We start from the raw sequence: 27,847 nt of genomic DNA on the forward strand, positions 1-27,847 counted from the left end.
TCAAGGGGTTATTCAATGAGATATTTCATACCAAAAAGTTTAATACCATTTTGCTCGTTTTTTCCTCCTTTTAGAAAAAAAATATTTTATATGAAATATTTCATAACGTATTTTGGAAAAGCTATTGAATTAATTCCCAATATGCTCAGTCAATTTAAGAGAGTACCTTAGTGTATTATGATAATGAATGATTAAATTAATTTTATGCTCGACCATGCCGAAATGTAGTAATTATACACCTGGTAGCAGCCCTTTAATGGACCTCATTAAAGTACACCTATTCATTAAAGTTCAGGTGTGCCAACAATCAGAAAATACCATTGTAGCAATATGAAAGCGTAAGTATCGATTATTTTCGGATATGAAATCGAAAGACAAAAATAAATCAATAAATCATCTATGTTTGAAATAAAGTCAGTTCTGTTACTATAATAATTAGCGTTAATTGTAAATAATATTCAAATAAATTCAATTTTTCATCTCGTTTTTCAATGTCAAGGTCAATGTCGACATTTGTTTCTCGGAAAAAATCAATACTTTCGCGTCTGCGCATATCTCACAATTTACGAGGTATTGCACAAGGTCACTTCCGCTCCTCAGTCAGATAAGACTAACATGAATACTTATGAATAATTTCAAGCATAAAAAGTCGTATGAAACTTGACCATAATGGTAATTAAGACGCTCGTATGAAAATTATGAAACTAGCTTGCGCTCGTTTCCTAAACATACTCGCGTCTTAATTACTACCATTATAGGCTCGTTGCATAATGTACTATTAGTTCTGTGCTTTAATTGTGCAGAAATTTGATCTGAACAAATGTAACTTTTCGTTCTGAAAAGGAATTTTATAATGTTACATTTGTTCGAATCAAATTTCTGCACGTTTAAAGGACAAAACTAAAATTATTTCAATCACTTATTATCATAATGCACTGCTCTTTTAAATTGACTTAGCACATTGGGAATTAAATCAATGACTTTCCAAAAAAAAACACGCTATCAAATATTTCATATAAACAAATTTTATCTCGAAAAGGAAATAAAAACGAACAAAATTGTATTAAACTATTTTGTTTGCAATATCTCAAAGAATAACCCTCTGAAATTAATGACATTACCTACGATTCACTGTGTAGGGGAGACTCGGATAGTATCGGACATCGGGTAATATCGGACATTGCGTTTCTTTCATCTACCACCATATGGTAGTACCTGAATGACATGGTTACGTTTCTGTATGCGACATCACAGAAACGTAACCATGTCAATCAGGTACTATCATCGTGTGGTAGGTGAAAGAAATTCACTGTCCGATATTACCCGATGTCCGATACTACCCGACTCTCCCCTATATATTCTATCAACGTTGCAACAGAGCCGTGATATCAAGGTATATTCCTACAACTCTAAAGTTGACTTTTCACTATCTTATATCACAAATACAATAAAATTACTTCGGTATTTATCACATATGTTAACCTCAGCTGCTTTCTGAATGACATTATTGAGTAAAGTATTGCATGACGCGTCCATGTAAAGTTTATTCTTTATATTATATACTGTTTGTGGAATGTTAAATCATTTGTCTGTTGAAATGCTTGGCATGGACATTTGTTTTGTTGCCTGCTGCCGTGTGGCAGAGATTCTGCTTGTATTTTAAGTTAAGGTACACCCAGTCTTAACTCAATTCCATGGTGCATGGTGGATACTCTGGCAAGAGTTATTTACAATTCTACACGTCTTGTGAGATATGTGTTAGATTTTCTGATATTTCTTCGGATTTTCCTACTATTTCTCCACACTGTTATTATCTCCTTGCCACTAAATCACACATATTCGGAATATTTTCTGTAGCGTAAAAATATTAATGAACAAAGAACTTTTTCTTATTACTTTATAAAGAAGTTATTTATCATCTTCTCTATACACTATAAATAAAATTATTCTAAACAGAAATATTTATCAGTTTGTCTTTATAATTCAGTAACTTTCAACTCATATTACGTCATTATCTTCCCTTTTATCTTTAGTCTTCTCACATTTATGAACAGTGTCCCCATACAAAGCTATATGAAACGTGTAGGGGAGAGTCGGGTAGTATCGGACATCGGGTAATATCGGATAGTGCGTTTATTTCATCTACCACCATATGGTAGTACCTGAATGACATGGTTACGTTTCTCTATGCGACATCACAGAAACGTAACCATGTCAATCAGGTACTATCATCGTGTGGTAGATGAAAGAAACTCATTGTCCGATATTACCCGATGTCCTATACTACCCGACTCTCCCATAATGCTATACTTTGGGAACGAAACGACAAGCAATGGAAGACTTTGGTGGATCTGTCATATGGTAGACTGCTTCCAAGACGTTAAGTCCATTGAAACCATGTCCATATGACTTATGTCCTCTAATATTTTTGTCCACTTTCATTTATGTCCACATTTTATGTGCGTCCATTTTTTGGGTCCATGACTGTTATGTCCACTTTTATTTAAGTCCACTTTCATTTATGTCTACTTTCATTTATGTCCACTTTTATTTATGTCCACTTTTATTTAAGTACACTTTAATTTATGTCCACTTTTATTTAAGTCCACTTTTATTTATGTCCACTTTCATTTATGTCCACTTTTATTTATGTCCACTTTTATTTATGTCCACTTTTATTTATGTCCAATTTCATTTATGTCCACTTTTATTTATGTCCACTTTTATTTATGTCCACTTTCATTTATGTCCACTTTCATTTATGTCCACTTTTATTTATGTCCACTTTTATTTATGTCCACTTTTATTTATGTCCACTTTTATTTAAGTACACTTTAATTTATGTCCACTTTTATTTAAGTCCACTTTTATTTAAGTCCACTTTCATTTATGTCCACTTTCATTTATGTCCACTTTTATTTATGTCCACTTTCATTTATGTCCACTTTCATTTATGTCCACTTTTATTTAAGTCCACTTTTATTTAAGTCCACTTTCATTTATGTCCACTTTTATTTATGTCCACTTTTATTTATGTCCAATTTCATTTATGTCCACTTTCATTTATGTCCACTTTTATTTAAGTCCACTTTTATTTAAGTCCACTTTCATTTATGTCCACTTTCTTTATGTCCACTTTTATTTATGTCCACTTTCTTTTATGTCCACTTTTATTAAAGTCAATTCCTTTTGTACCACTGGAAGATGTTCAGACTGTTTTTGATAGCCTTATAGATAATATTGAGCCTGATATAATGGATTTATCATTGTACATGGAAAGAACTTACATCCGAGGAACACCTGCTCGAGGAAGAAGAAGAGCAATGCCACCTAGATTCGCACCTCAAATTTGGAACACTTATAATCAGGTTCTGGCAGAACAACATCGAACAACTAACATAGTCGAAGCTGGCACAATCGCTTTCAGAAACATATCGTGACACATCACGCGTCGGTCTGGAAATTCATGGAATTTATCAAGAAAAACCAAAGGAATAATGAAATTATAATAATACAATTGCTCGGCGGGCATTTGAATGTGCGACACCCTATTAAAAGATCGTACCTACAAAATTTAAGTCGAGTAGAAGAGATTGTTCGGAATTACAACCACTATAATGAAGAAGGACACATCAGAACTTACCTCAAAGCTATTAGGTATCTTTTGAAGCTGTGTGAAGAGGAGAGGATGGTATTTTTTTAAACTTTTTTCCTATTTGGTGTAAAATATTATTTTTTTGTATATAGAGAGCTCATAGCTGTAGAAACTCAACCAAATATAAATAGTTTGAAAAAAATTATTTGGGGGCCCAAATTTGAAAAAAAAAATACCCAATGCAGGATTGTACTAAAACCGATATATCTAAACCGTTTTTAAAGATAGATTCAAACTTTTTTCACTGTATTTGCAAAAGCATGTTCTACAAACTGTCTGTAACAGAATTTTTATATTAGTCCTTACTTTTGTAAAATAAACAATTAAAATTTAATAACAATATTTCTGATTTCCTTTCTTGCAAACAAACGGACGTATTTTAAAATGAAATCAATTAACAAAATTCTATTACAGAGAAACGTTTCCTAATAGTCTAAAGAATGTGTGTTCCAAATTGCATGCATGTATATTTAATAGTTCAGAAATTATATCCATTTTGTCTGGCAATGTAGCAAAAAAAATGAAGTTACTGGAAACCGATAAAAGTGGGTGTGTGATTTAAAAATCCATAGCGCAGGAAGTTAAAAAATGACGTCTCAACATCCGATAAGGGCACAAATACCCACGAAATGTTATGCAATGCATTCCACATATATCAAAGAGTATTTTAAAGAAAAATTTCTTTTTTTAATTTAATTTACCGGAAACAACAATAAAAGTGGGCGAGTGATTTAAAAATCCATAACGCAGGAAGTTTAAAAATAACGACTCAACATCCGGTAAGGGCACAAATACAAACAAACTGTTATCCTATGCATTCCACACATATCACAGAGTATTTTAAAGAAAACAATTTTTTTTAATTTACTCATTTTTCACCAAAAAATACCATCCTCTCCCCTGAAGATGAACAGGCAGAAGAGATTGAGTAAGGAATTGAAGTAAATTTGTAGATGGGCATAAAGTATTGTAGAATCATGTAGTGGTAGAAATGTGGACATAAAATTGTGCAATTGGGCTAAAATAAAGTGGACATATATTTATGGACATAGTGTAATGGACTTTTATGTAATGGACATAATAAAATGGACATTAAAATTGTGGACATTATAAAAAAAGGACCTAACGTCTTCGTTTCGGTAGACTGTATACATATCTTTTCACGTTGTGATGATCTTTTAACGAATTCAATTGGTTAATGAGATAGTTGAATTTAAAGTTGAATTTCAAGTTTCCGGAAGATATTTTGTGTAGACCGAGAATGGCAGATTTTATTTAAATTTTGTATTTTATGTATTTATTCTTTCTAAGTGTGTAACGAACTGCAATATGTATATGCCCTGAAGGGACTTAATATTTAATACAAATGCTAATTACATTTTATTTATCAACATGTAATTTACCTCTGTGAGACGTTTCAGACCAGTCTGACATTAACTGTTGTGCAAGGAGTTTATTTTATTCAATAAACTGCTTAAGAATTTGAAGTCGAGATAACAGCATTAAAAAGAACATTTCTCTCAAGTCACTGACGCGAGCTATGTTTAGCCACATTTTATTATATGGTTAGAATATTTACAGCTGTCTCAAATATAATTACGATCATAAGAAGAAAAAAAAGTGGATTTCTTTAATTTTTCAGCATTATTTCACCATAGTGTCCCTTTAATGGTAAAAACAGGAAATAGAAAAGAGACTACATCGGTCTTTATAGATATAATGTTGGAGAAAAAAAGACACGAATATCTAGAAGGGGAGGAGGACGGAGTAAGATAATTGGAACATCGCGTACATATCAGTTGAATGCAGGTCAACAGCTTACGAAAGAAAGCACTGTTACTCATTCCACAAAAAAAATAATGAAAAGAAACAGCCAAATAACACCGGGGAAGTGAAGTCTATCTGAGGAAGAATGGACTGAGAGTAATTTAGTAGATTGGGAGCTCCAAGATTCAGAAAGTGTTATATTTCATCAAGAAAAATGGAAAAGAAATTTAAAAAAAGAACAGTTCGTGGTTTCAGCCAGTCTACCATGGAATGGTTGTCAGAATTTCTTCACTCGCCACCTCTTTCTTTCGTCCGACATTTCTCGTATGGAAAGCGCTGTACTAACAAATTTTGCATCATATTCTGATCTTCAGAGTAGATTTACATGAAAACAGGTAATTCAGTAAGTAAAAAAGGGACAAGTCAAAATCTTTCAGTATGTCCTTGGTTTAGATCTGGGAGCAACAGTAACAAATATAAATGATACTCGGGAGGAAATTAAACACAGAATAAATATGGGAAATGCCTGTTATTATTCGGTTGAGAAGCTTTTATCATCCAGTCTGCTGTCGAAAAATCTGAAAGTTAGAATTTATGAAACAGTTATATTACCGGTTGTTCTGTATGGTTGTGAAACTTGGACTCTCACTTTGAGAGAGGAACAGAGACTACGGGTGTCTGAGAATAAGATTCTTAGGAAAATATTTGGGGCTAAGAGGGATGAAGTTACAGGAGAATGGAGAAAGTTACACAACACAGAACTGCACGCATTGTATTCTTCACCTGATATAATTAGGAACATTAAATCCAGACGTTTGAGATGGGCAGGGCATGTAGCACGTATGGGCGAATCCAGAAATGCATATAGAGTGTTAGTTGGGAGGCCGGAGGGAAAAATATCTTTAGGGAGGCCGAGACGTAAATGGGAAGATAATATTAAAATGGATTTGAGGGAGGTGGGATATGATGATAGAGAATGGATTAATTTTGCTCAGGATAGGGACCAATGGCGGGCTTATGTGAGGGCGACGATGAACCTCAGGGTTCCTTAAAAGCCAGTAAGTAAGTAAGTAAGTATGTCCGTGATTTAGAAACCTGTAACATTGTCAAGCTTGTAATATAAAAAAAGTATCTTCTGCTGACCCTCAGAAAGATATCTAAGGAAGAGACTAGTGAAGTGCTTTGTATGAAATGTGGCACTGTATGGTGCAGAAACATGAACATTACGACCAAGAGAAGGAAAGGAACTGGAAGCATTTGAAATGTGGATATAGAGAAAAATAAAGCGTGTGAAATTGGCAGAAAAATGAGAAATGAAGCTGTGCTAGAAAGAGTGAGTGAAGAAAGAATAATGTTGAAACCGATTAGGAAGAGAAAAAGATCACTGGGTCAATGACTAAGACGAAACTGCATATTGAAGGATGTACTGGAAGAAATGATAAATCGGAGAAAAGTTCGGGACAGAAGAAGATATTACATGATGGACAACATTAAGATAAATGGACCATATGCGGAGGCTAAGAGGAAGGCAGGAAAGAGGGAAGATTGGATTGGAGAATGTTAGGTTTGCAGCGTAGTTCCTGCTCTTGGGCAGAAAACTAAGAATGAATGATGTTACTTTTCAAAATATTCCTCCTCTACTTACAAAACATTTGTCCCATCGATCTACAAGCTTTCTAATGCCTGCAGAGAAATCTTTATCTTTTTGTTGCTCCTAGCCGTACACTTTTGTTTTCACTTGATCATTATCATCGAATTTGATTACTTTCGGGACATTTTTCATAGGACCAAATCTGTGATAGGCTGATTGATTGTGGCAGAAAGTACAACTTAGTTTGCCAATATATTCGAATATGATATGGACATAACGAGGACGAGCCTAATCTTGAAGAAGAAGAAGAAGAAGAAGAAGAAGAAGAAGAAGAAGAAGACAAGAAAAACTCTCAATCCTTCTTCATGTTTAACGTTTCTCTCATTTTATATTTCACCTCACTGAAAATAAATAATAAAGTACATAAAATGGAATGTGAGCTTTGAATTTAATTATTAAAATTATTAAATTTATTAGAATGTATTATTATTATTTATTATTATTATTATTTTATTTTCTTTATTAAAATATTTTCACAAAAATCTGAATAACTTTGAAAGGTATATACATAAATATAGAACTAAAAATATGAATTCTCTGCGTTTGTCTGAACCAACATGTAAAACCAATGCAGATTTTTATCATAGCGTTAGTCAAGGACCAGATTATTAAACAAATTTTATTCCAATATAATTTTAACCACGAATCCTCTCCAAATTAATAAAAAAAAATAAATTCTATTGGATTTATAGTTTGGTTTTAAACGTATTAAACACTTTTTTAATCTGTATTTCACTCTCAATTTTAATTTTATTTTTGTCTATATTGGAATCTCCTCCTGAGCACGAGTCTTACTCATTCAGGAGTGGGCTAGTTTATCTTACATTGTATTAACTTGTATTCATTTCAAATTTACTAGCAATAAAATAAATAAATAAACAAATGATGATGCCAAGAAACTCACTGATTTATCTGTGAAATGTCATGAACATAATAAAAATTGGCGCCTGTCTGAGGTGTTCAGTTAACAAAACTCTCTGGCACACTAAAAATGTTTCTGATGTCAGTCGAGAACGTTGTGTCGGTGCCGATATACTAATAATGTAATTTCACTCATTGGTTCCAACTGTATAACATCACAACACTATACAGAAGACGCACTGAGTGACGGCAGCCCCAATCCCACTAATTTATACATGGTGTGTAAATTGACGGAAAACCGCAAATATTAACAACCTTAGTTACCGATTATATATTGCAAGCAAAAATTACATACAATAACAAAGATTTTACAATACTATTGTAATACTCGTAAATGAATATTCTTCAAAATTCGAAATTGATTACCAATCTCATAGTTAAATAGTCTACATATTAAACATTATTGTATAAATACAATGTAACTGGGTCACACCCGAAAAAGCAAGATGCTTGAGGTCGGGCGTGACCAATAATGAAAACTGGATAGAAGAAAAAAATAATAGTAATAAAATAATAATTAAAATAATAATATTAATAACAATAATAATAATAATAATAATAATAATAATAATAATCTGATTAAAACTGTTAAATGTAATTACACATAAAGTTTAAAAAGAATAAGAAAAAAAAAACAAAAACAAACAAACAAAACAATACCATAGCCCATACATAAACATACTAAGTTAAGAATACAGCATTTTTAAAGTGACAGAAAAAAATTAAGAATAAGAATTTACATGATTATAATTTTAAAAACAGTTCAAGCACTTGTTTTTTGAATAATGTATTGTTTAATGTTATATTGCTGCATACACAATCCCATATCAACAACACGCAAAGCCATCTTGAAACTTTCCTCACAGAATTTTGTGTCACAGCATTCGATTCTCCTGCCTAAAGAAATTTCACTGAAAAAACGCAGAGAACATCACACTGACGTCGAATGTAATACAACCAGACGACTCCAGCTTTCACAATGTATCAAACTTGAACACTATTTCTAAAAAATATACATTCTTAGAATGTTTTATAAGTATTTTCCTGTCTGACCGCGAAACCAGGTGACCCGATCGGGGCAAGTTACTTGGTTGAGGTTTTTTCCGGAGTTTTCCCTCAACCCAATATGAGCAAATGCTAGGTAATTTTCGGTGCTGGACCCCGGACTAATTTCACTGTCATCATCTTCATCTCATTCGAACGCTGAACAACCTGAGATGTTGATAAAGCGTCGTAAAAAAGTGTTTTCCTCCTCTAAAACTTTTGTACAAATATTTAATATAATTTTGTTACATCCTGTATAACAAATTCCAAAAACCTAATTAAGATACAACGGAAAGACATAAAATGCATGTTAATAGCTTTATTGTCTGTTTTCTGTTTTGTGTAGAATGTGTGTTTGTAATACCTGTACCAATTTAGTGACTGCACGTTGTTATCAATTTCCACCACTTCTTGTTGTCGACAACTTCGGATAGTCTCATGTTCCACATGACGTAATTTTAACTAATAAGGTACATAATCACTGCATAAATGAAACAAAAGCTAATTGTCTTGATTACGTATTGTTTTTGAAACGCCTGTAAATAAACATAGGAACGTAATGTTTAAAATCACACTAAAATTAAAGTCTTACAATTTCTATCTAAAGTAGTAGGCCTACACAAACTGTAAATTATGAAATTCTGATCGTAATATTAACTATAAGATTAAAGTATCTGCTAGGAGAATACTTTTCAAAGCATGGATCTGTAGCAATTTCGTTTGTCTTTTAAGTTTACTTGCAAATTTTCGTAATTGAAGGGTTCAGAGCCATAGTGGGCCAAGCGCCATTTATTAAAAACGGAGAAAACAAGGGTTAAAATTAAGTGATGACTATAAGTTAACGAAACATATAGCAAGTACTATAAAGTTTCCACATTGAAATTAAATGATATGTCAATCTTCATTAAACTATGGTATTTACCTAACTTTAACCCTTGCTTTCTCCGTTTTTAATAAGTGGGGCTTGACCCACTATGGCTCTGAACCCTTCAATTGTAACTGCAAAGGATATACAGTAATTACTCTCATATTAAAATAAACTACAAAATTCGCAGATATTTCATTCTAACTGTTTCCTCATTTGTTTCTAGGCACAAATACTAACGTAGACGCACACATTATTGACAGAAACTGTCAAAAACGAAAGCAAAATATTAATCTTGGTACGTAATTGTACTTGGAAATCTGTATGTAAACAGTTTTTAGCTCTATTGCGGACTTTTTACGGTAAATATTTGTAAAATTATTAATTCCTGATACAAATTGTCATAATTACTTTACACATTAACATTCAGATTTTAGGAAATATCCGAAAAAACATTTCATACATTCACTTTCAGAGGTAATATAAACATTTGTTGTACCTTTGATTTGTTATAGCTTACAATTTATATCCCGAAAAATAAGTAAATGAATAACAATGATTCACTCTCTAGATCTAAATAGTGTTGCAGAGAAAAAAAACAATTTATATCCCGGAAAATAAGTAAATGAATAACAATGATTCACTCTTTAGCTCTAAGTAGTCTTGCAGAGAGAAAAACTATTTTAGCAATTTATAATGTTTGATCTATATTTTGGTCGTTTGCACATGATGTACTAACCTTAACAAGAAATGGTGATTACCACATATTTTGACTGCCTCAAAATTATGACAAGAGCATAAATAACCATTATTTTGTCACATTTTTGGCTGTTTCTAGATAAAACCATAATTCTTGCAATGATGTCTTTTCACACAACTCTCTTATCCTCAAGGTGTTTAAATGAATATTGGTTCTCATTTATACATGTACAAGATTCATGCTCTTCGGGAGATTTCTGCTGTTTGAAGTCATAAACATTCTTGAATAGAATTAATGTTTTTTTCTTTAATTTATTCATCTGTTGAAGACAACGTCAAAATAATGAATTGTGTAACATTGTATATACGTTGATCATTTACAAAGTCAAGAGGTCTATCCCTAAACACTGTCGTATTTGACACACATTTTAGCCTTCTGTGAGCAATGTATTAACCTTACATATTTTTAAGGTATAAAAGCAACAAAATTCCATAACACTTTTAGTTTTATCATGCACTAGATTTTTTTATGAATGTTGTAAAAGTAAAAATAATATTCCTAGAATATAATAATTTAAAGTACTTCAACCAACTGCTAAAAAAATCAGTATTTGTTTCAATAATTTTTGTTTCGCAAAATAGTGATAACATCCTGACACTTTGACCAGTTACAGCAATGTCAAAATTCCATAAAAACATGTGTTTATTACATGTTCTAACCGTGTGCAGATGATTGCGATAGTCCTTGTTTAGAAATATGTGTCATACATTTTGACCTATCTCAATAACAAATACCAGGTTAGTATTTGTACTTTTCACATACATTATGAAGTATTCTATAAAAAAAATTGCTGCTAAGTTACTCTCTCAAACAGGACAAATCCTTGGATAGCAATTTTTTTTTTTTTTTTTTGGCCTTCTCATTCAACGAAAAAACTTCAGTTAGCATTGTATTGTTCACAATTTTTTTCCCTTCTTGTACAATAACAAAATCTCCAGGTAGCAGCGTTTTGTTTATGCATTTTTGCCCTTCTCAAAGAAGTATATAATTCCAAATTAACAGTTTGTTTTTCATTACTTTTCTCAGATAACAAAATCTCCAGGTAGCAGCGTTTTGTTTATTCATTTTTGCCCTTCTCAAACAAGTATATGATTCCAAGTTAACATTTTGTTTTTCATGTATTATGACCTTTCTCAGATAACGACAAAATCTCCAGGTAGCAGCGTTTTGTTTATGCATTTTTGCCCTTCTCAAACAAGTATATAATTCCAAGCTAACATTTTGTTTTTCATGTATTATGACCGTTTTGTTTATGCATTTTTGCCCTTCTCAAAAAAGTATATCATTCCAAATTAACAGTTTGTTTTTCATATATTATGACCTTTCTCAGATAACGAAATCTCCAGGTAGCAGCGTTTTGTTTATGCATTTTTGCCCTTCTCAAATAAGTATATGTATAATTCCAAATTAACAGTTTGTTTTTCATGTATTATGACCTTTCTCAGATAACGACAAAATCTCCAGGTAACAACGTTCTGTTTATGCATTTTTGCCCTTCTCAAACAAGTATATAATTCCAAGTTAACATTTTGTTTTCCATGTATTATGACCTTTCTCAGATAACGAAAAAATCTTCTGTTAGCAGTGTATTTTTGATGTAATTTTAGCCTACTCAGACAATGACAAAATCCCTATTTAGCATTCTTTTTTATCTATTTTAGTCTTTCTCCAACAATGACAAAATCTTCAGTTAACATTGCTTAATCTATTTTGGTACTTCTCAGACAATAACAAAATCCACCATTGGCATTAGGTTTTCATGCATTTTAGTCCTTCTCAGTTAATGACAGAAACCCCAATTAGCATTATGGTTTTTATGCATTTTACCCTTCTCAGATAGTGGCAATATTTGCAGTTAGTATTGTATTTTTCGTATATTTTTGTCCTCATATAATGAAAGCTCCCTAGTTAGCATTGTGCCCTTCATGCTTTCCGATTCTTACTAGACAATAACAGGATCTCTACTTAGTTTTTGTGCAACTTCGCCATTTGCAGTAAAATTATTGGTTATGATTATATTTGTCATATTTTAGTCATTTTAATTAGCAAATGTTCAATCAGTACTTACTGTGCTTCTCATATACTGTATTTTGATCATTTGCGAACAATGACAATTTTTACAGTTAATATTCTACTTTTAATCCATTTTGAGGATAGGGGAAATCCCTGCTTAGCCTTAATTTCTTAACACATTATGATGATTTGCTATATCAATATCCTGTTGATAATTTATTGTGTTTCCTACACATTGTGGATAGTTTCAGAACAAAATTTGCAGTTAGTGTTGTGTGTGTCAACCATTTTGTCCATTTCTAATAACAAATCTCTACTTATAATCACTTTTATCACACATTTGGCCCTCTTTAATAACTAACTTACTAACATTGTGTTTGATATTATGTTGTAGTCAATTTTAATAACAAAATCTCTGATTACCGTTGTGCTTGCATATATTTAGAAATTCGCGGACATAGTATCTTCCACCGATAATATCCATTTTGCCCTTCTGCATACATTGTCAAAATGCTTCATTAAGCATCATGTTTAACACATATTTCCACATTTGTAGAGAATGTGTACCCTTTTCACAAGCTTGAAGAAAATAGAATGCAAGTATTCTGTGCTGAAAGAGTAATCAAAGTGAATGGTGCATCCTTTATAACGCATATACTTCTCCACTTTTAAAATCAAGATGCGTTACTTTTATTTTATTTATGCAGCGATTCTCGTACGTGCCTTACACTCGAGAAGAGAGAAGTGGAACTCCCCTGCCGTGTTATTTCTTGCTGTTGAAGTCTCTTACAGGAGTTTTTCTCCAACAGGCAAATTCCGCCGCGAATTCAAACGCACATTTCTCCAATGCCGTTGCCTATCCCACGACACGTCCTCTTCTCTCCAATCCCATCACTTCAACAACCGCGAGAAGTACCACGTGTCCACCGCCAGCGAGTACCCCATGACCACCACGGTCCCCCCGGGGTCCACGTCCATCCGCGGGGACTGCTTCCTACCCAGCTCCACAACCTCCTCTATCCGCCACCATGGACGCCGTCACCTGACCAACAACAACGAGGCGTCGAGCAGTCGACTCTGACATAGACTGCTGGTGCCCTCCAGCGGGAGCAGTGTGGACTACAGCAGCAAGCAGCGTCGGGTGACGTGGGCGTCGCAGGGACAGCCGGCCACTGTGCACTCCGCGGCGGCCGGCGTCGGGACGCTGCACTACGCATAGATAGACACACCTACACACTCAGAACCAGTCTGGAATACCCTGTTCTTCAAGGACGATATATCAATTTCTATCACTGTAAAATCGGTTAGAGGACTGATTAGTATTATACTAAATACCAGTGCAAGATTTCAGGTCTTGTACTTGTGGGTATTTCCTTAGTCCGAATTTGTCGCGTGGATATTCTCTTCTGTCTTCTATGTGGCCTTCGTCATACGTGTCACCAAGACACCGTGGTCAAGTTTGTTAATTAAGATAAACGTCCACCCTGCAAAACTCGGAACACTTACTCTACTCATTCAAAAGATCAGGTCTTCTGTTTCGTCTTTAAAATAGGCCACGGACACTGTCTTTTATATGTTCGTGAGCGGGCACAAACAGGAAGGGGAATGATGTAATCACAAGACCGGTAGGTATTGCATCAGACAGGACGATTTTGTCTCGGACCGTTCGATGTGTTGGTGAGTACACATATTCTTATGAGGCTGCAGCATACCGCATCGGATATTCTGTCTCGGACAGGACGGCTTTGTCTCGGACCGTTCGATGTGTCGGTGGTTATACGCATTCTTATGAGGCTGCAGCATACCCCATCGGATATTCTGTCTCGGACAGGACGGTTTTGTCTCGGACCGTTTGATGTATCGGTGGTTATACGCATTCTTATGAGGCTATAGCATACCGCATCGGATATTCTGTCTCGGACAGGACGGTTTTGTCTCGGGCCGTTCGATGTGACGGTGATTACGCGCATTCTTATGAGGCTGCAGCATACTGCATCGGACGAATATCCCGAGACGAATATCTGATTCAATTTGCTTGTAAACACCGTCACATCCATCTGTCCGAGACAGAATGATTGATGCAGTATGCTGACGGCCTACGAGTTTAGAATATTACCACAGTGTTCGGTTGTCTAATTGGTATTCAGATTTTATGAAAAGTGAAAGTCGTAATTTAAACTCTAAACTAAGTCGAAGAACTATTAGGACATATTTCTGCAATTAGATGGTCATTTAACATTATTTTCAGGTCTCAATAGTGACTGAATTGAAAAAAAACTTTGCATTTTTAACTCTGTATTACAATTCCGTGTCGGGGTTGTTTACTGTGGCTATGATCATGGCAATATAGCCTAAGACTTGGCAATATTGCTTACTGTATACAGAATGACCAGTAGGTAATGCCATTAATTTCAGGGGGTTATTGTTTGGGATATTCCAAACAAAAACTTTTAATACAGTTTTGCTCGTTTTTTGCTTCCTTTTCGAGATAAAAATTGTTTTACATGAAACATTTCATAGCGTGTTTTGGGAAAGCCATTGATTTAATTCACAATATGCTCAGCCAGTTTAAGAGAGCGGATATACCTATACGCCCTTCTTCGGGAAAACGGTTTAAAATGTAGTGAATAATTATAGTAGCGAAATTTTGTTTTGATTGTACTGTACATACCTGCAGGACAGGGCTGCGTGCGTGTATAACATTTTATTCAGGTGCGTTTTAAAATCTTAGATTGCATGTATCTCAATTCACCACATTAACGTATACGCCCTTTTTCCGGCAAACCCCTCAATTACATCCATGAGTACATAATAAAAGTAAATCAATAAATAAAACACAGTAAGCTGTCAATAAATATCTAAAAGTTTTAACAAATCAAATGAATATTAAATATATTATTGCCTTAATCATTACAAAAACAACCAAAATAAATAAATAATTTTTGTTAATTTACTATATTATCAGAATTTTCTCTTAAATCCAATGCACGGGTCTTCTGACCGTACGTGCTGTGTAAAACAAGTCCTACTTTGTAGGTTTCAGCCTCCTGGCACCTATGATTAGATCCAAGCACTCTCAAAAGAACACACAGATTAAAATGAAAATGGCACAAACGAAACACATTATATATTATATCCTAACCTAAAACAGGCATAAAAGTGTATAATGTATTATGATAATAAATGATTGAAAGAATTTTAGTTTTTGTCCTTTAAATGTGCAGAAATTTGATTCGGATAAATGTTACATTGAAAGATTCCTTTGCAGAACAAAAAGTTACATTTGTTCGAATCAAATTTCTGCACATTTAAAGAACAAAAATTATTTCAATATTTTATTATTATAATAAACTGCTGTCTTAAATTGACTTAGCATGTTAGGAATTCAACCAATGACTTTCCCAAAACACGCTGTGAAATGTTTCATATAAAACAATTTTTGTCTCGTGAAAGGAAACAAAAACGATCTGAATTGTATTAAACGTTTCTGTTTGAATATCTCAAAGAATAACTCCCTGAAATGAATGATATTACATAACTTGTCACCCTGCATTCTCTGTATACTTGTATAGACCAGCATGATTCACCCAGCGGAGTGGTCGACTTTTCCATATGGGCGATACGATCATGACAATGGAAACTGTAAATATAGTGTCATAATGGCGGATAAATGACATCCAAAGACATGATCGAGTAACTAATGGTCATTATGTATGAGGTTTCAGACTTGACGGTGACTATGTTCAGAAGAAGAATTCTGAGTTTTAAACCTTGTGTTAAGACATCTTCGACATTTCGCAACTACTAATCCGTCATCATGTTAATGTTGCTCAATATCTGAAAGTTCCCGTACTTTTTGAGCCAAAATGCCTGCATAGTTCATACAACTAGACGAGGCCTTCACCTCGCGCTACCTCTTTAAATTGTACGTATAACGGCGGTCAACTAAGAACTCCAATGTCTATTTGGACTTATAATTATTTCAAATGACTTCGTTTATTTGTTTCATTTGCCCATAATCTGACTATATGATACATAATGGACATAGCAAAGTAGCTCGAAAGAGAGGTTTCTGCGTCCAGCAGTTGTTTGGAAAAACCATAACGGATTCAACAAAGTAGACGATCCTTCACAACCTGAGTATTATGACAGAATTTTAATGTAGTTCGAAAACATGAAAATTATGTTTCAGTTTACAGTTTGACTCGAAATTCTTTTTGAGAAGTAATGGCCTTTTATTATAACTTGAGAGATAAAAAATTAATTCATTTGTACCAGCAAATGGAAGGATATGAGTCCTGTGAACTATCAGTGCAATTTCACAATACTAGTTTCGCCAAAGTCCCTCCTTGGCAACAAGGAACTCGCTAACCGGGAACGCGATATATCTTATTAAAATCTACCAACAACATTAAATTCCAAGTTACCTAACTTAGTAGATTCCAACAAATTTAATTCAGTATAATGCAACACACTTAACTCAGTAAATTCAAAAACATCTAACTCAGTATGTTCCAACACTCTTAACTCTACATCTCAACACATCTAAGTCCATACATTCCAAACCAATACATCTAACTCTGTAATCGGGACATTCCAACACACCGAACTCTTCATTTCAACATACCTAACTTTGCATTGCAAACCACCTAACTCAGTAAATTCTAACACACCTAACTCAACATTTCAACGCTCGTAGCCCAGTAAATTCTAACAAATCTGAGTACATTCCAACATCCCTAACTGTACATTTCAACACACCTAACTCATGTCATCTAACTCAATACATTTCAACACACCTTACGTAGTAAATTCTATCGCATCTAACATACCTAACACTACATTTCAACAAAACTAGCTCAGTACATTCCAACACACTTAACTTAGTACATTTTTCATCACATCTAACGCTATATTTCAACACACTTAATACATTACCTTCTAACACATCTCAGTATTTTCCAGCATACCGAACTCTGCATTTCAACACACCTAACTCTGTACTGTAACACACCTAACTTAGTAGCTTTTAACACAGCTAACTCAGTCCATTTGAAAATGCATAACTCGACATTTCAATACTCCTAGCTCAGTAAATTTTAACAAATCTAACTCAGTACATCCCAACATACTAACTCTACAGTTAAACATAACTAACTCATGTCATCTAAGTCAATACATTTCAGTACACCTTACTTAATACATTCTATCACATCTAACCAGGGTTTGTGCTATAAAATAAATAATTGTCGCAAAAATTCACAAATAAAAAATTATGGTTGTGCAAATTGCGAAATATTTATGCAATTTTCTAAATAATTGTACAGAAATATACAATCAATAAAGTATGCAGGAACAAAAAGTTATGTAATTTGTTTCTTGGAGTTTTATTACTTTCAATCCATCTTATCACACGCTAGGTATACTTAGGCTATATAAGTAAATCATTACATGTAGGTATGTTTATAGGGGAGGTTGCCCTATTATCGGTCAGACCATAATACCGGTCACCAGGTAGTTACACATTTATAAGCTAGATAGGAGAAGCAACCCGTTATGAGGAGGCAGCCGGTGACAAAGGAACTTGGTTCCTCGCTTAGGGTTCAGTGTTTGCCTCGCCAGTGTGGAGGAAACCTTTGTGAAGTGAGCACCACTTGGTTTTTGTATTACGCTGTTAACGTTTGGACCATAACTGATTGTGTTTGGGTGAGTTGTTCTTATCTATTATATTTTATTATATACTTAACATACCTCAGCAATGATTTAATGTGCTTACATTACGAAAAATTTTGTTATATATAATTCATTTGTCATTATCTTTATAACCCCTTTCTTGCCCTAGTGCCGGTCACGATGTCTGTTCCTAATACCGGTCATGCAGAAAGTCTCGTAACAACTGTAGTAAACTTATTGTACATTTCAGGGATTATTGTCAAGATGGCAGCAAGCAAGAAAGGAAAATGGGATGAAAAAAACATGAAAAAGGTTGTTGATGGTATGATGGCAGGAAAATTGACTCTGAGAGAAGCAGTTGGTCGCTTCTCTGTCCCTAGAAGCACTTTGAGTGACCGTGTATGCGCTCTTAAAAAGGGGAAATGCATTCAAATTGCATCCTCAATGGGAAGGTTTAAACAAACCTTTGATGATGAACTAGAGGGCGAACTTGTTTCGTATCTCAAATATCTTGATAGCTGTTTCTTGCCTGTAAATAAAACTGAATTCTTAAAGCTAGCCTATGCTCTGGCTGAGCATTTCAAATTGCCACCGATTCAATAAAATAAAGAAAACTGCAGGGAACAAGTTTTATCGGGGATTTATAAAGCGGCATCCCGAATTTTCTTTCCGTTGTGCCCAGTCAACAAGCCTGCAGAGAGCTCAAGGCTTTAACAAGGAGCAAGTAGATGTTTTTTGACAAATTTAGAAGAACTTATGGATAAGTACTCATTCCCTCCAAATAAGATATTCAATGCGACGAGACGGGTATCGGTGTTGTACATTCAAATTCTCAGAAAGTGTTGTCCATTAAGGGGAAAAAACAAGTAAGCAATCTAACATCAGGTGAACGGGGCAGGAATATCACAGTAATGCTTTGCATCAATGCTGCTGGTGACAAATTCATCCCGCCTTTATTTGTATTTCCGAGGATTCGAATGAATCCACGGCTGATGAAAGATGCGCCAGATGGTAGCATTTTTGATGCTCAAGAAAGCGGCTGGGTTTCGGTTTCAGGATTTATTAAATGGCTAAAGTCTTTCATTGAGAGAGTAAATCCTACAGAGCAAACTCCAGTTCTGCTCATCTTAAATGGCCATAGTACACACAAAGCTCTTTAAGCTATTCTTCTTGCCAAAAAGCATCACGTCCATATGTTGAGCCTTCCCCGACATACAACACACAAACCCCAACCTCTGGATCGTGCAGTCATGAGTCCTCCCAAATCTGCATACAATGCAGCTTGTGAAGATGGATGAGCAAGTATGGAAAACTGGGATTGAAAATCACTGACAAAGACATCTACGGGATTGGTGGGAACTGCGTTCACCAAAATATTCAGGATGGAATTGGCAAAGTCAGGATTCCAATGTACAGGGATATATCCCTTCAACAGGAATATTTTTTCAGAACTGGATTTCCTACCAGCGTCAAACACAAGAAAAGTGGCAGAGGGAGGTGAACATGGCAAACCTTCAGCAGAGTCTTCAGATTTCAATGTAGACTCTTTGCCAGAGTCATCACCGACACTTCCGAAAAATCCAGAGGTTGACATGGCTGTTCCTTCGACGTCTAGATCTACAGACTTCCAGAAGGCCATAGCTAAAGTCTCCCCTGTATCTGATGTCCTGCAGAGAAAAATCGTTAACAGAGAAAGGAGAGGAGAAAAAAGTGAAATTCTATCGTCCACCCCTTTATAAATATGTTAGACGAAAAGGAGGAAATCAAGCGACAGAAGAAACAAATAGCGTTGTGTGGAAAAAATGACCCTAAGAAGAAGGCAATTTCAGGCGGTAGATGGATATAATTAGTTTTTTTAGGTGGAATGATCACACATTCCATATCCTAGCCTTGGAATGATTAATTTATTAATGTTGCGTCCTTGTGCGCATTCAATTACTCACACAACAACGTACACTTTTGATTAGCTGCAATATTTTCAGACAGAACGTTGGAGAAAAATGTTCTTAAATGGGCTCTAGACATTTTACCACTCGCACTAGCTTCTAGGCTAGGCTAGGCTTACGGGTAAGTGTCCCATCCCCTTAACTTGTGCAGTGCTCTCCCCACCCCTCAACTTGTACAGTGCTCTAACAGACAAACCACACATTACACAAATTAATGCTTCTGGGAGCTGTACAGAGATGTAAAGATGGGCCTGTGTACAAATTTTGGATACGAAATTCCTGTTCGAGCAGAAACCCTTCCCTTGTCAGTACATTTCAATATAGGGGAGAGTTGGTTAGTATCGGACATGGGGTAATATCGGACAGTACGTTTCTTTCATCTACCACCAGATGGTAGTAGCTGAATAACATGTTTACTTTTCTGTATGCGACATGTTGCTCAGGCATACTCAAGCCAGGTCCTGTCAAGTGCGTAACAATCTTGTCAAGTCCTTAGCAGTGGCGCTTCAACAATGCCTCATTCCATAATCATGTGCGATCCATGGATTATTTGGTGTGCACGAGCAATAGTATAACATATAGCAATTATTATAATGCCGTGGTCTATTTTAAAGTACTGATCTGCGGAAGAACCAAGACCAGTAAAGATAATTTACCTTGGGACTGGAATGAATATCCTTAACACTGACCTGATGTTGCACAAAGAAAAAATGCCACTAATAATGACACATTTTAATTAATTTAGCTAGAAGAATACGAAATACTTTTCATAGAATGGTACCGAAGGATTAATAATCATGTTCCAGTCCGTGTTTGACGAAACATTTTCCTAAAGCTATTAATGACTTGACCAAACCATACTGGGATTCTTCTTCATGGCTCACTACGCTTCATTCTTTGTAAACTTGTATCCTAGTCGCCACAAAAATTTATCTTTAAAACATTGTATTAATGTCCAAAGAAAAAAGGAACTTATGCTTCGTGGAAAACTTTTGTGAACAATGACTCTAAAGGAGTGGAACCTTATAAAACTTTCATTTGCTATTGTTTCGCTTCTGACACTTAAAGAATTCATGAAATATGTAGAAGAAGAGAGGTGAATGTTCATTTTTGTCAGTTTTCAGTAGGAGGGGGTATTTAAAGTCTAAAAGTTTGTAATCCAGCGAAATTTTCTTAGATTTCATTGAAGAAATGTTGTGCACCAGCTTTAGAGTGCGTCCATACTGAAAGATTTTCGATAATTCTATTTATTAAAGTCAATAAAAATCATATTTGTGCACACTTTTTCATCTAATGACAGTAAGTTACCTACTATCATGAGTTCCTAATGGTCTATTATAGTGATACATAACCCATACCTTAATTTAATTTTAAATTCTAGATTCTAGTGTTTATATATATACGAAAGGCTTTTAAAAATTAAAGTATCCTTGACCGCTACAGCAATAGAACTAAAGGATATATTTTGTGTTAAAGAATGAGCAGATTGTCCAGTTATTAAATATTGGAAATTTCTTTAACAATTCTTAGTATTTAAAAATATATCATACAAATTACGTTATAACATTATCTAAGCTATAAAAATTGAAAAATGTAATTTTAAATTAGGAATCAATTTACTTTTGTGCATATTGCCTCAAAATGTAATGGATAGTGGATGCGGGATGACTTATCGTTGAATGTAGGTGCACATTTACTATATGAATAGTCCACTGCAAGAATGATGGGTGTCACTTTCTTGTCGAAAATGAACCAAGGCTGTCAATGCATAGCTTAAGACATATAGAATCTACATAGAGAGTTATATGGCATTAACACTGATAGTCATTGTCCAGTAATGATCGGAAAATCACAGTTAAGCTTTGAGCGCTAAGCATTTCAAACTTTCAATTGCTTCTCCTGCAAAATGTATTCCAAATGACGTACATCATTCTTGCAGTGGACTCTTCATACGTTAATTTTTTTTTTCATTGAGACCATTGGCTGAACAGGTTTTGAACGTAAACAGACGACGTCAACATGCTACTGTATCTCCGTACAGTCAGACGGAAAAGAAAAATAACGTACTGTAGTGCATACCTTGCAAGTTCAGTCCTCGTCATCATTGATGCAATTACCAGCGTTGCAGTAAACGACGACATATTCTCGTAAGTTGTCGAAGCTGAATCGTCTTCGCCTATCGCTTAAACAGTTCTTGTATCGAGAGAATTTCTGAAGAAAACCTCTAAAATGGGGATCACTCAATTTCTTTAGAGGAATATTTGTACTGAGCATCATGTTGCACGTGTCGTTAATGATGATGATGATGATGATGATGATGATGATGATGATGTAGATGGTTCCTCAGATTTCATTTCAACGCATTTCCTGTGCGATGTACTGTTGCAATGTTTCTCTATAGCCTGAGTTGTTGTGGTCTTTATTTCAGTTTCACATACATTACACATGATATTGTCTTCATTAATACTTCAAATGTCACTCTCATACTTCTTAATTGCATTTCGTATCTCTGAGCAAATTTAACGTTTAGACATTATGAATGGATCAGCACAACATATCCAACGCGTACTAAACACTTGAGCAGGATAACACAACTGCACACATTGCGTTGCAATGTCACTATGAACACATCGGGGTTCCTTCGTTTTGTTCGCTGCTGTACTCGCCAGGTACACAAAAGACGGACGGCGCGGCACGTGCCATACACTCTGATACGAAACAACTTCACTTTTCCTTAAGTCATCGCGCATCCACTGTCTAGTAATGATATACAGATTTACAATTTGTAGCGTCCGAAGCCACTAAATTCATTCAAAAAGAGACCACTTACATACTCATTGTTGAAAATGTTTGTTATTTGATTTTAAGATTGTCAGAATCTGTTATTGCTGTCGTATATGTGGTCAAAATGTATTCTAATCAGGAAATACCACCTCCCCTCACTACGGGCATGAGGGCCGAAGTTGCGTACAAAATTAGCAGTGCCACGCGACCTCTCAGCAATATCTCGGCATCGAGAGCAATTACAGACCTGTGCGACCACTGGTTTGATTTGTAATCGCGACTTTCCCAATATTAAAGTGATAAATTATGAACGTACCATACACTTTGAGTGAATAATGGTGCAAGATGTGTTATGAGCTGGGACTAATTTGGGAATGTCACTTTATATGAAGAAAAAATATATTGCATGCTCTTCATTATTTCTCTTATCACAGACCCCTCAGCTGGCGCCAGCGTTTTTGGTGTCTATTCTAGATATATAATGTCCAGTTTGTGAGCATGTTGCTAGTGCAGCACTTCCTATACACGTCACATCAGCCATTTGCCAAACACAGTTGTCAGACTGACTGCGGCAAATGTAAAACACAAATGTAACGTTCCCATTACTTATTTAACACGCCAAAAACGGTGACGCGGACTATACTGTGCACTTGGAAACCGGAACAAAAATGAAAGTATTCAAACAATACAAGTGTAGTTCTATTTCCAAAACTGGTTATTCTGTATACATGTCGGTTTATCACTGATACAGGCAGTGAGGGGAGTGCGAAAAAACCAGAGGCGGTATGCTACCTTAAGATTTTCGCCTGACATATCTCGATTTAAAAAAGGCATACCCTCTCCCTTACATCATACACATTAGTACATGATATATACAATAAATTGTTTCGTGCAGTCAGTAACGAGAATCTTTGAAGCTTACGCAATACATTAAATGTTTTAATAAAATAATTTCAAGTTACTTACTAGATTATTTTGCAATGTGCATTGAGTTCTATCATTTAAAATAATGTTGAAGCTTCAAAGTGCCTTACTTAATTATTAATAAAAAGTGCAACAACAATAAAAATGACATAGTCACTAAGTTGGCAACAATGGCCACTACTAGCTACATTCCACAGCCTTCTATACTAAAATACTACCCTTGTAAGTATTCCAGTAGTTGACTTATCAAATAAGCCTGTCTAAATACACGTGGAATTCAGTTCCAGAAGGCTGTGGTTTAGATTTACGAAGCAAATAGATAGTACTCTTTGCTGTGAAGAAATGTATAAACAAATTTTTACGGATCATATTTTTTCAGTGACGGTATGTCATTTTTTCACTAACGGTATGTTTTCTGGCCACAGAAACCAGTGGCGGTACTCCATATCGGCGCATACCGTCTCACTTTCCTCACTGGATACAGAGCAGAATTTTTGTTTAAAATAATATTCCCGTATTATTGAATAAATAGTGTCATTATTCTGATGACAGATTTATATTTCAAAAGATATAAAGTCGGACAGATTATATATCCACGTACAATATAAAAACAAGGCATGCGTAGTATATTTAACACTAATTTTCTATTAAGCTTTAAACTTAAAATTTTCTCGGTTTCACACAATATAGGTAGGTTTAATTCTGCAATAAAATGCTCAAGTTCTCAGTCCTTATAAAGGATTTTGAAGCTCAGAATAAATATTTATGTGAGATCGAAGCATGCTGGCCAGTATTCTCTTCACTGAAGGAGAACAGACTTATAAAATTTTGAATTGGAAAGCCGAACTGTGGATACAACCTACTATTACGATACCCCTATCTATTTATATAGGCCTACAGAATGTAATCAAAATGTATGTCAACATTTTAGGATCACATTCCGCTCATATAAAGGATGAAAAAAATGTTATTTGAACATTGATCCGAAAACGCTTTATTTCCATTTTACGGCTATTTTTCTAAAATCCTTCTTACATTGTATGATTCAGTACATTCTGGGGGACAAAATAGTATACCAATATGGAAATGTCAATGTTTGGGCCGGGCATTGTTGGTGACTTTTGGGAGACTCATGTCCTTCCATTCAGGTTCAACAGAGAAAGACCCCAAGTGTTCTTACAGTACACCTTGCTTGTTCTGTTACGCCATGTGCCATTAGCAATACGACAGCAATGTTCGTCGATTTATAAATCAAAGTTTCCGTAGGTAGAGATGGATCAGTTCCTTGGCCTCTGCGCTCTCCGAACTTAAACCCACTAGATTTTTATTCGTGAGGTCCTTTAAGGGGTTAGGTGCAACTTACAGCAGTAAATTTTTGGAAATATTCAACACTTTTTCTTCCATTACTGTATCTTATACAATAATGAAAAACTAGTATGTGTAAAACACTGTCCTTCTGTTATATGAAAAAAATATTTTTACGATTAAAAAAAAAATTATTTATATACACATTTTTTTTTTTTCAAAATTCAAAACGGTGGCGGTTCGCTGTGCAGTGATTAAGCGTTTCCCTCATATCTCATAACCTTGTTAACTTTTTCATGTTCTCTCTCTTTTATTTTATTGCTGAAAATGTATTAAGCAATAGATATTCAGGAATGGATTTCAAAGAGTTGGTGCAATTTTTTGTATTAGAGAGCTCATAGCTGTAACAACTCAACCAAATATAAATATTTTGAAAAAAAAAAAAAACAAATTATTTGGGGGCCCAAAAGTTAACAAGGTTATGAGGTATGAGGGAAACGCTTAATCACTGCACAGCGAACTGCCAGCGTTTTTAATTTTGAAAAAATATGTATATAAATAATTTTTTCTTAAATTATAATTTTTTTTTTCATATAGCAGAAGGACAGTGTTTTACACATACCAATTTTCATTTTTGTACAAGATAGAGTAATGGAGGAAAAAAAAAGTTGAATATTTCCAAAAATTGTACTGCTGTAAGGTGTACCTAACTCCTTAAAATAGCTTATGTATGGAAATCCAGTGCAAGATGAAAAGAATCTTCGAGCCCATATTTTCAAAGACGAGACAGTACAACATTTTTCAAGAATACAGTAGCGCATCCGAGATTCGATGCGTCGGCTAGTTGATGCATGTATCAATGCTAACAGGAGCCTCTTTGAGCATTTTCTGTAAGACAAATTTCTGTGTGTTATGCTATATTTATTACATAATGTACCGCACCATACAATGTAAGCAGAGTTGTAGAAAAAGGGCTGTAACAAGGAAATAAAACGTTTCAGACGAATGTCCAAAAAATATTTTTTCAATCTCTATATGATAACAATATGCCCCTAAAGTTTTGACATACATTTTAGTTACACCCTGTATAATTCTATTCATTTAATTTACCAGTAATAGTATTTGTGTCTAAAATTGAATTGACTGTGAAGAAAAACAACTGTAAACAAGAAGGCCTGAAAATAAACTCATGTTTAAAGGAAGAACTGATAAATGTGGCAAAATATAATGTATTGGACAAATTACATGTCAGAAACCTGTAGCCTAGGATTGAATATGAAATGGCTTGTGCTAATTAAGCATGATATTGTGACCAAGTATTTGCAAATGATATATACACTCTACGGAGCATCAATTTAATGCTATACCTAAATGACTGGATCATTGATTGGAAAATAAATGTGACTTGACATTGAGGAATTTGTGTGATGGCTCCATTCTAACAATCGTTCAGTACTTGATCCTCATTTTTCGATCAAACCTCATCAATGTATTTCACGGAGCTTGACATATTATAATATGTATTCAATTATAAATTCACCGAAATACACAAAGTGTAAACTGTATACGTTCTGTAGCTTCACAGTTTGAAATTATTGAGTTCTAACTCAAAAATGTGGAATTGGTACGTTTAAAGTCATTGCAAAAATAATTAATCTAATGGTGTCTACCTTATTTTATCAACATTTCCTTCTTTTCTGTTTATACATTTTGCTAAAAAAAGTATATGATTATGTCTCGTGACCAGAACATAGTAGGGGAGAGTCGGGTAGTATCGGACATCGGGTATTATCGGACAGAGCATTTCTTTCATCTACCACCATATGGTAGTACCTGAATGACATGGTTACGTTTCTCTATGCGACATCACAGAACGTAACCATGTCGTCACGTCCTGTGCGTCCGATCCATCTCTGTGGAAAATTTAACTAGTCACTGTCTCTTCGCTAGATCCCGGACGTCCTTGCCAAAGAGCGGCAAACATACAGGCAGATCATTCCAAACTCGATACAAAGAACACATTAAAGCAATAACCAGAGGACACAATACATCTACATATCCCGAACACATAACTAATGCCAACCACACATACAATAACATAAATACAGACATGGAAATCCTACATATACAACCCAAAAACCAAAAACTCAACACACTAGAACAATATGAAATATACAGACACACTAAAACACACCCTAATCAAATTCTCAACACACAGATCAATTTCAGAACACACACACTATTTGACACAACTCTTCATCACACGAACGCACCCACACAACAAGCAGCGAAGTTGAGATAGTGCCGAGATCTAGTAGGCTCTGAGGATGGTGTCAAGTAGCACTGAAACAGCTGTAAGCAGCACATGCTTACATAATTAACACGAGTAAGATCGCCATTTAATCAATTATTTAAATCTTTTAAATTATTGTTGGGCGGAAGGACCCCGTTCTCTTGTCGAATATATTACAGTTTTGTGTCCGACTATCAAAAAACATTTTCACGTTTAAACATGTTCGCTTGGTTCCCTGAGATCATT

The 27,847-nt window shown here is 34.7% G+C and overlaps 1 protein-coding gene across 2 annotated transcripts in view; it reads left to right on the forward strand.

Moving 5' to 3' along the window:
* LOC138695885 (orexin receptor type 2-like) overlaps positions 1–27,847 on the forward strand; it is a 502,682-nt gene that overhangs the window by 446,867 nt on the left and 27,968 nt on the right. The window contains exon 6 of one of the 2 annotated variants that reach the window (XM_069820228.1): positions 13,486–14,430. The exons of the other annotated variant lie outside the window; for it this stretch is intronic. Coding sequence (XP_069676329.1) covers positions 13,486–13,757 — 272 coding nt within the window. The 3' untranslated portion in view covers positions 13,758–14,430. Of the gene's footprint in view, positions 1–13,485; positions 14,431–27,847 lie in introns of those variants that run through there. 2 annotated transcript variants of the gene reach the window in all.

This window comes from Periplaneta americana, chromosome 3 (genome assembly GCF_040183065.1).
Source record: "Periplaneta americana isolate PAMFEO1 chromosome 3, P.americana_PAMFEO1_priV1, whole genome shotgun sequence".
Lineage (NCBI taxonomy): Eukaryota > Metazoa > Arthropoda > Insecta > Blattodea > Blattidae > Periplaneta > Periplaneta americana.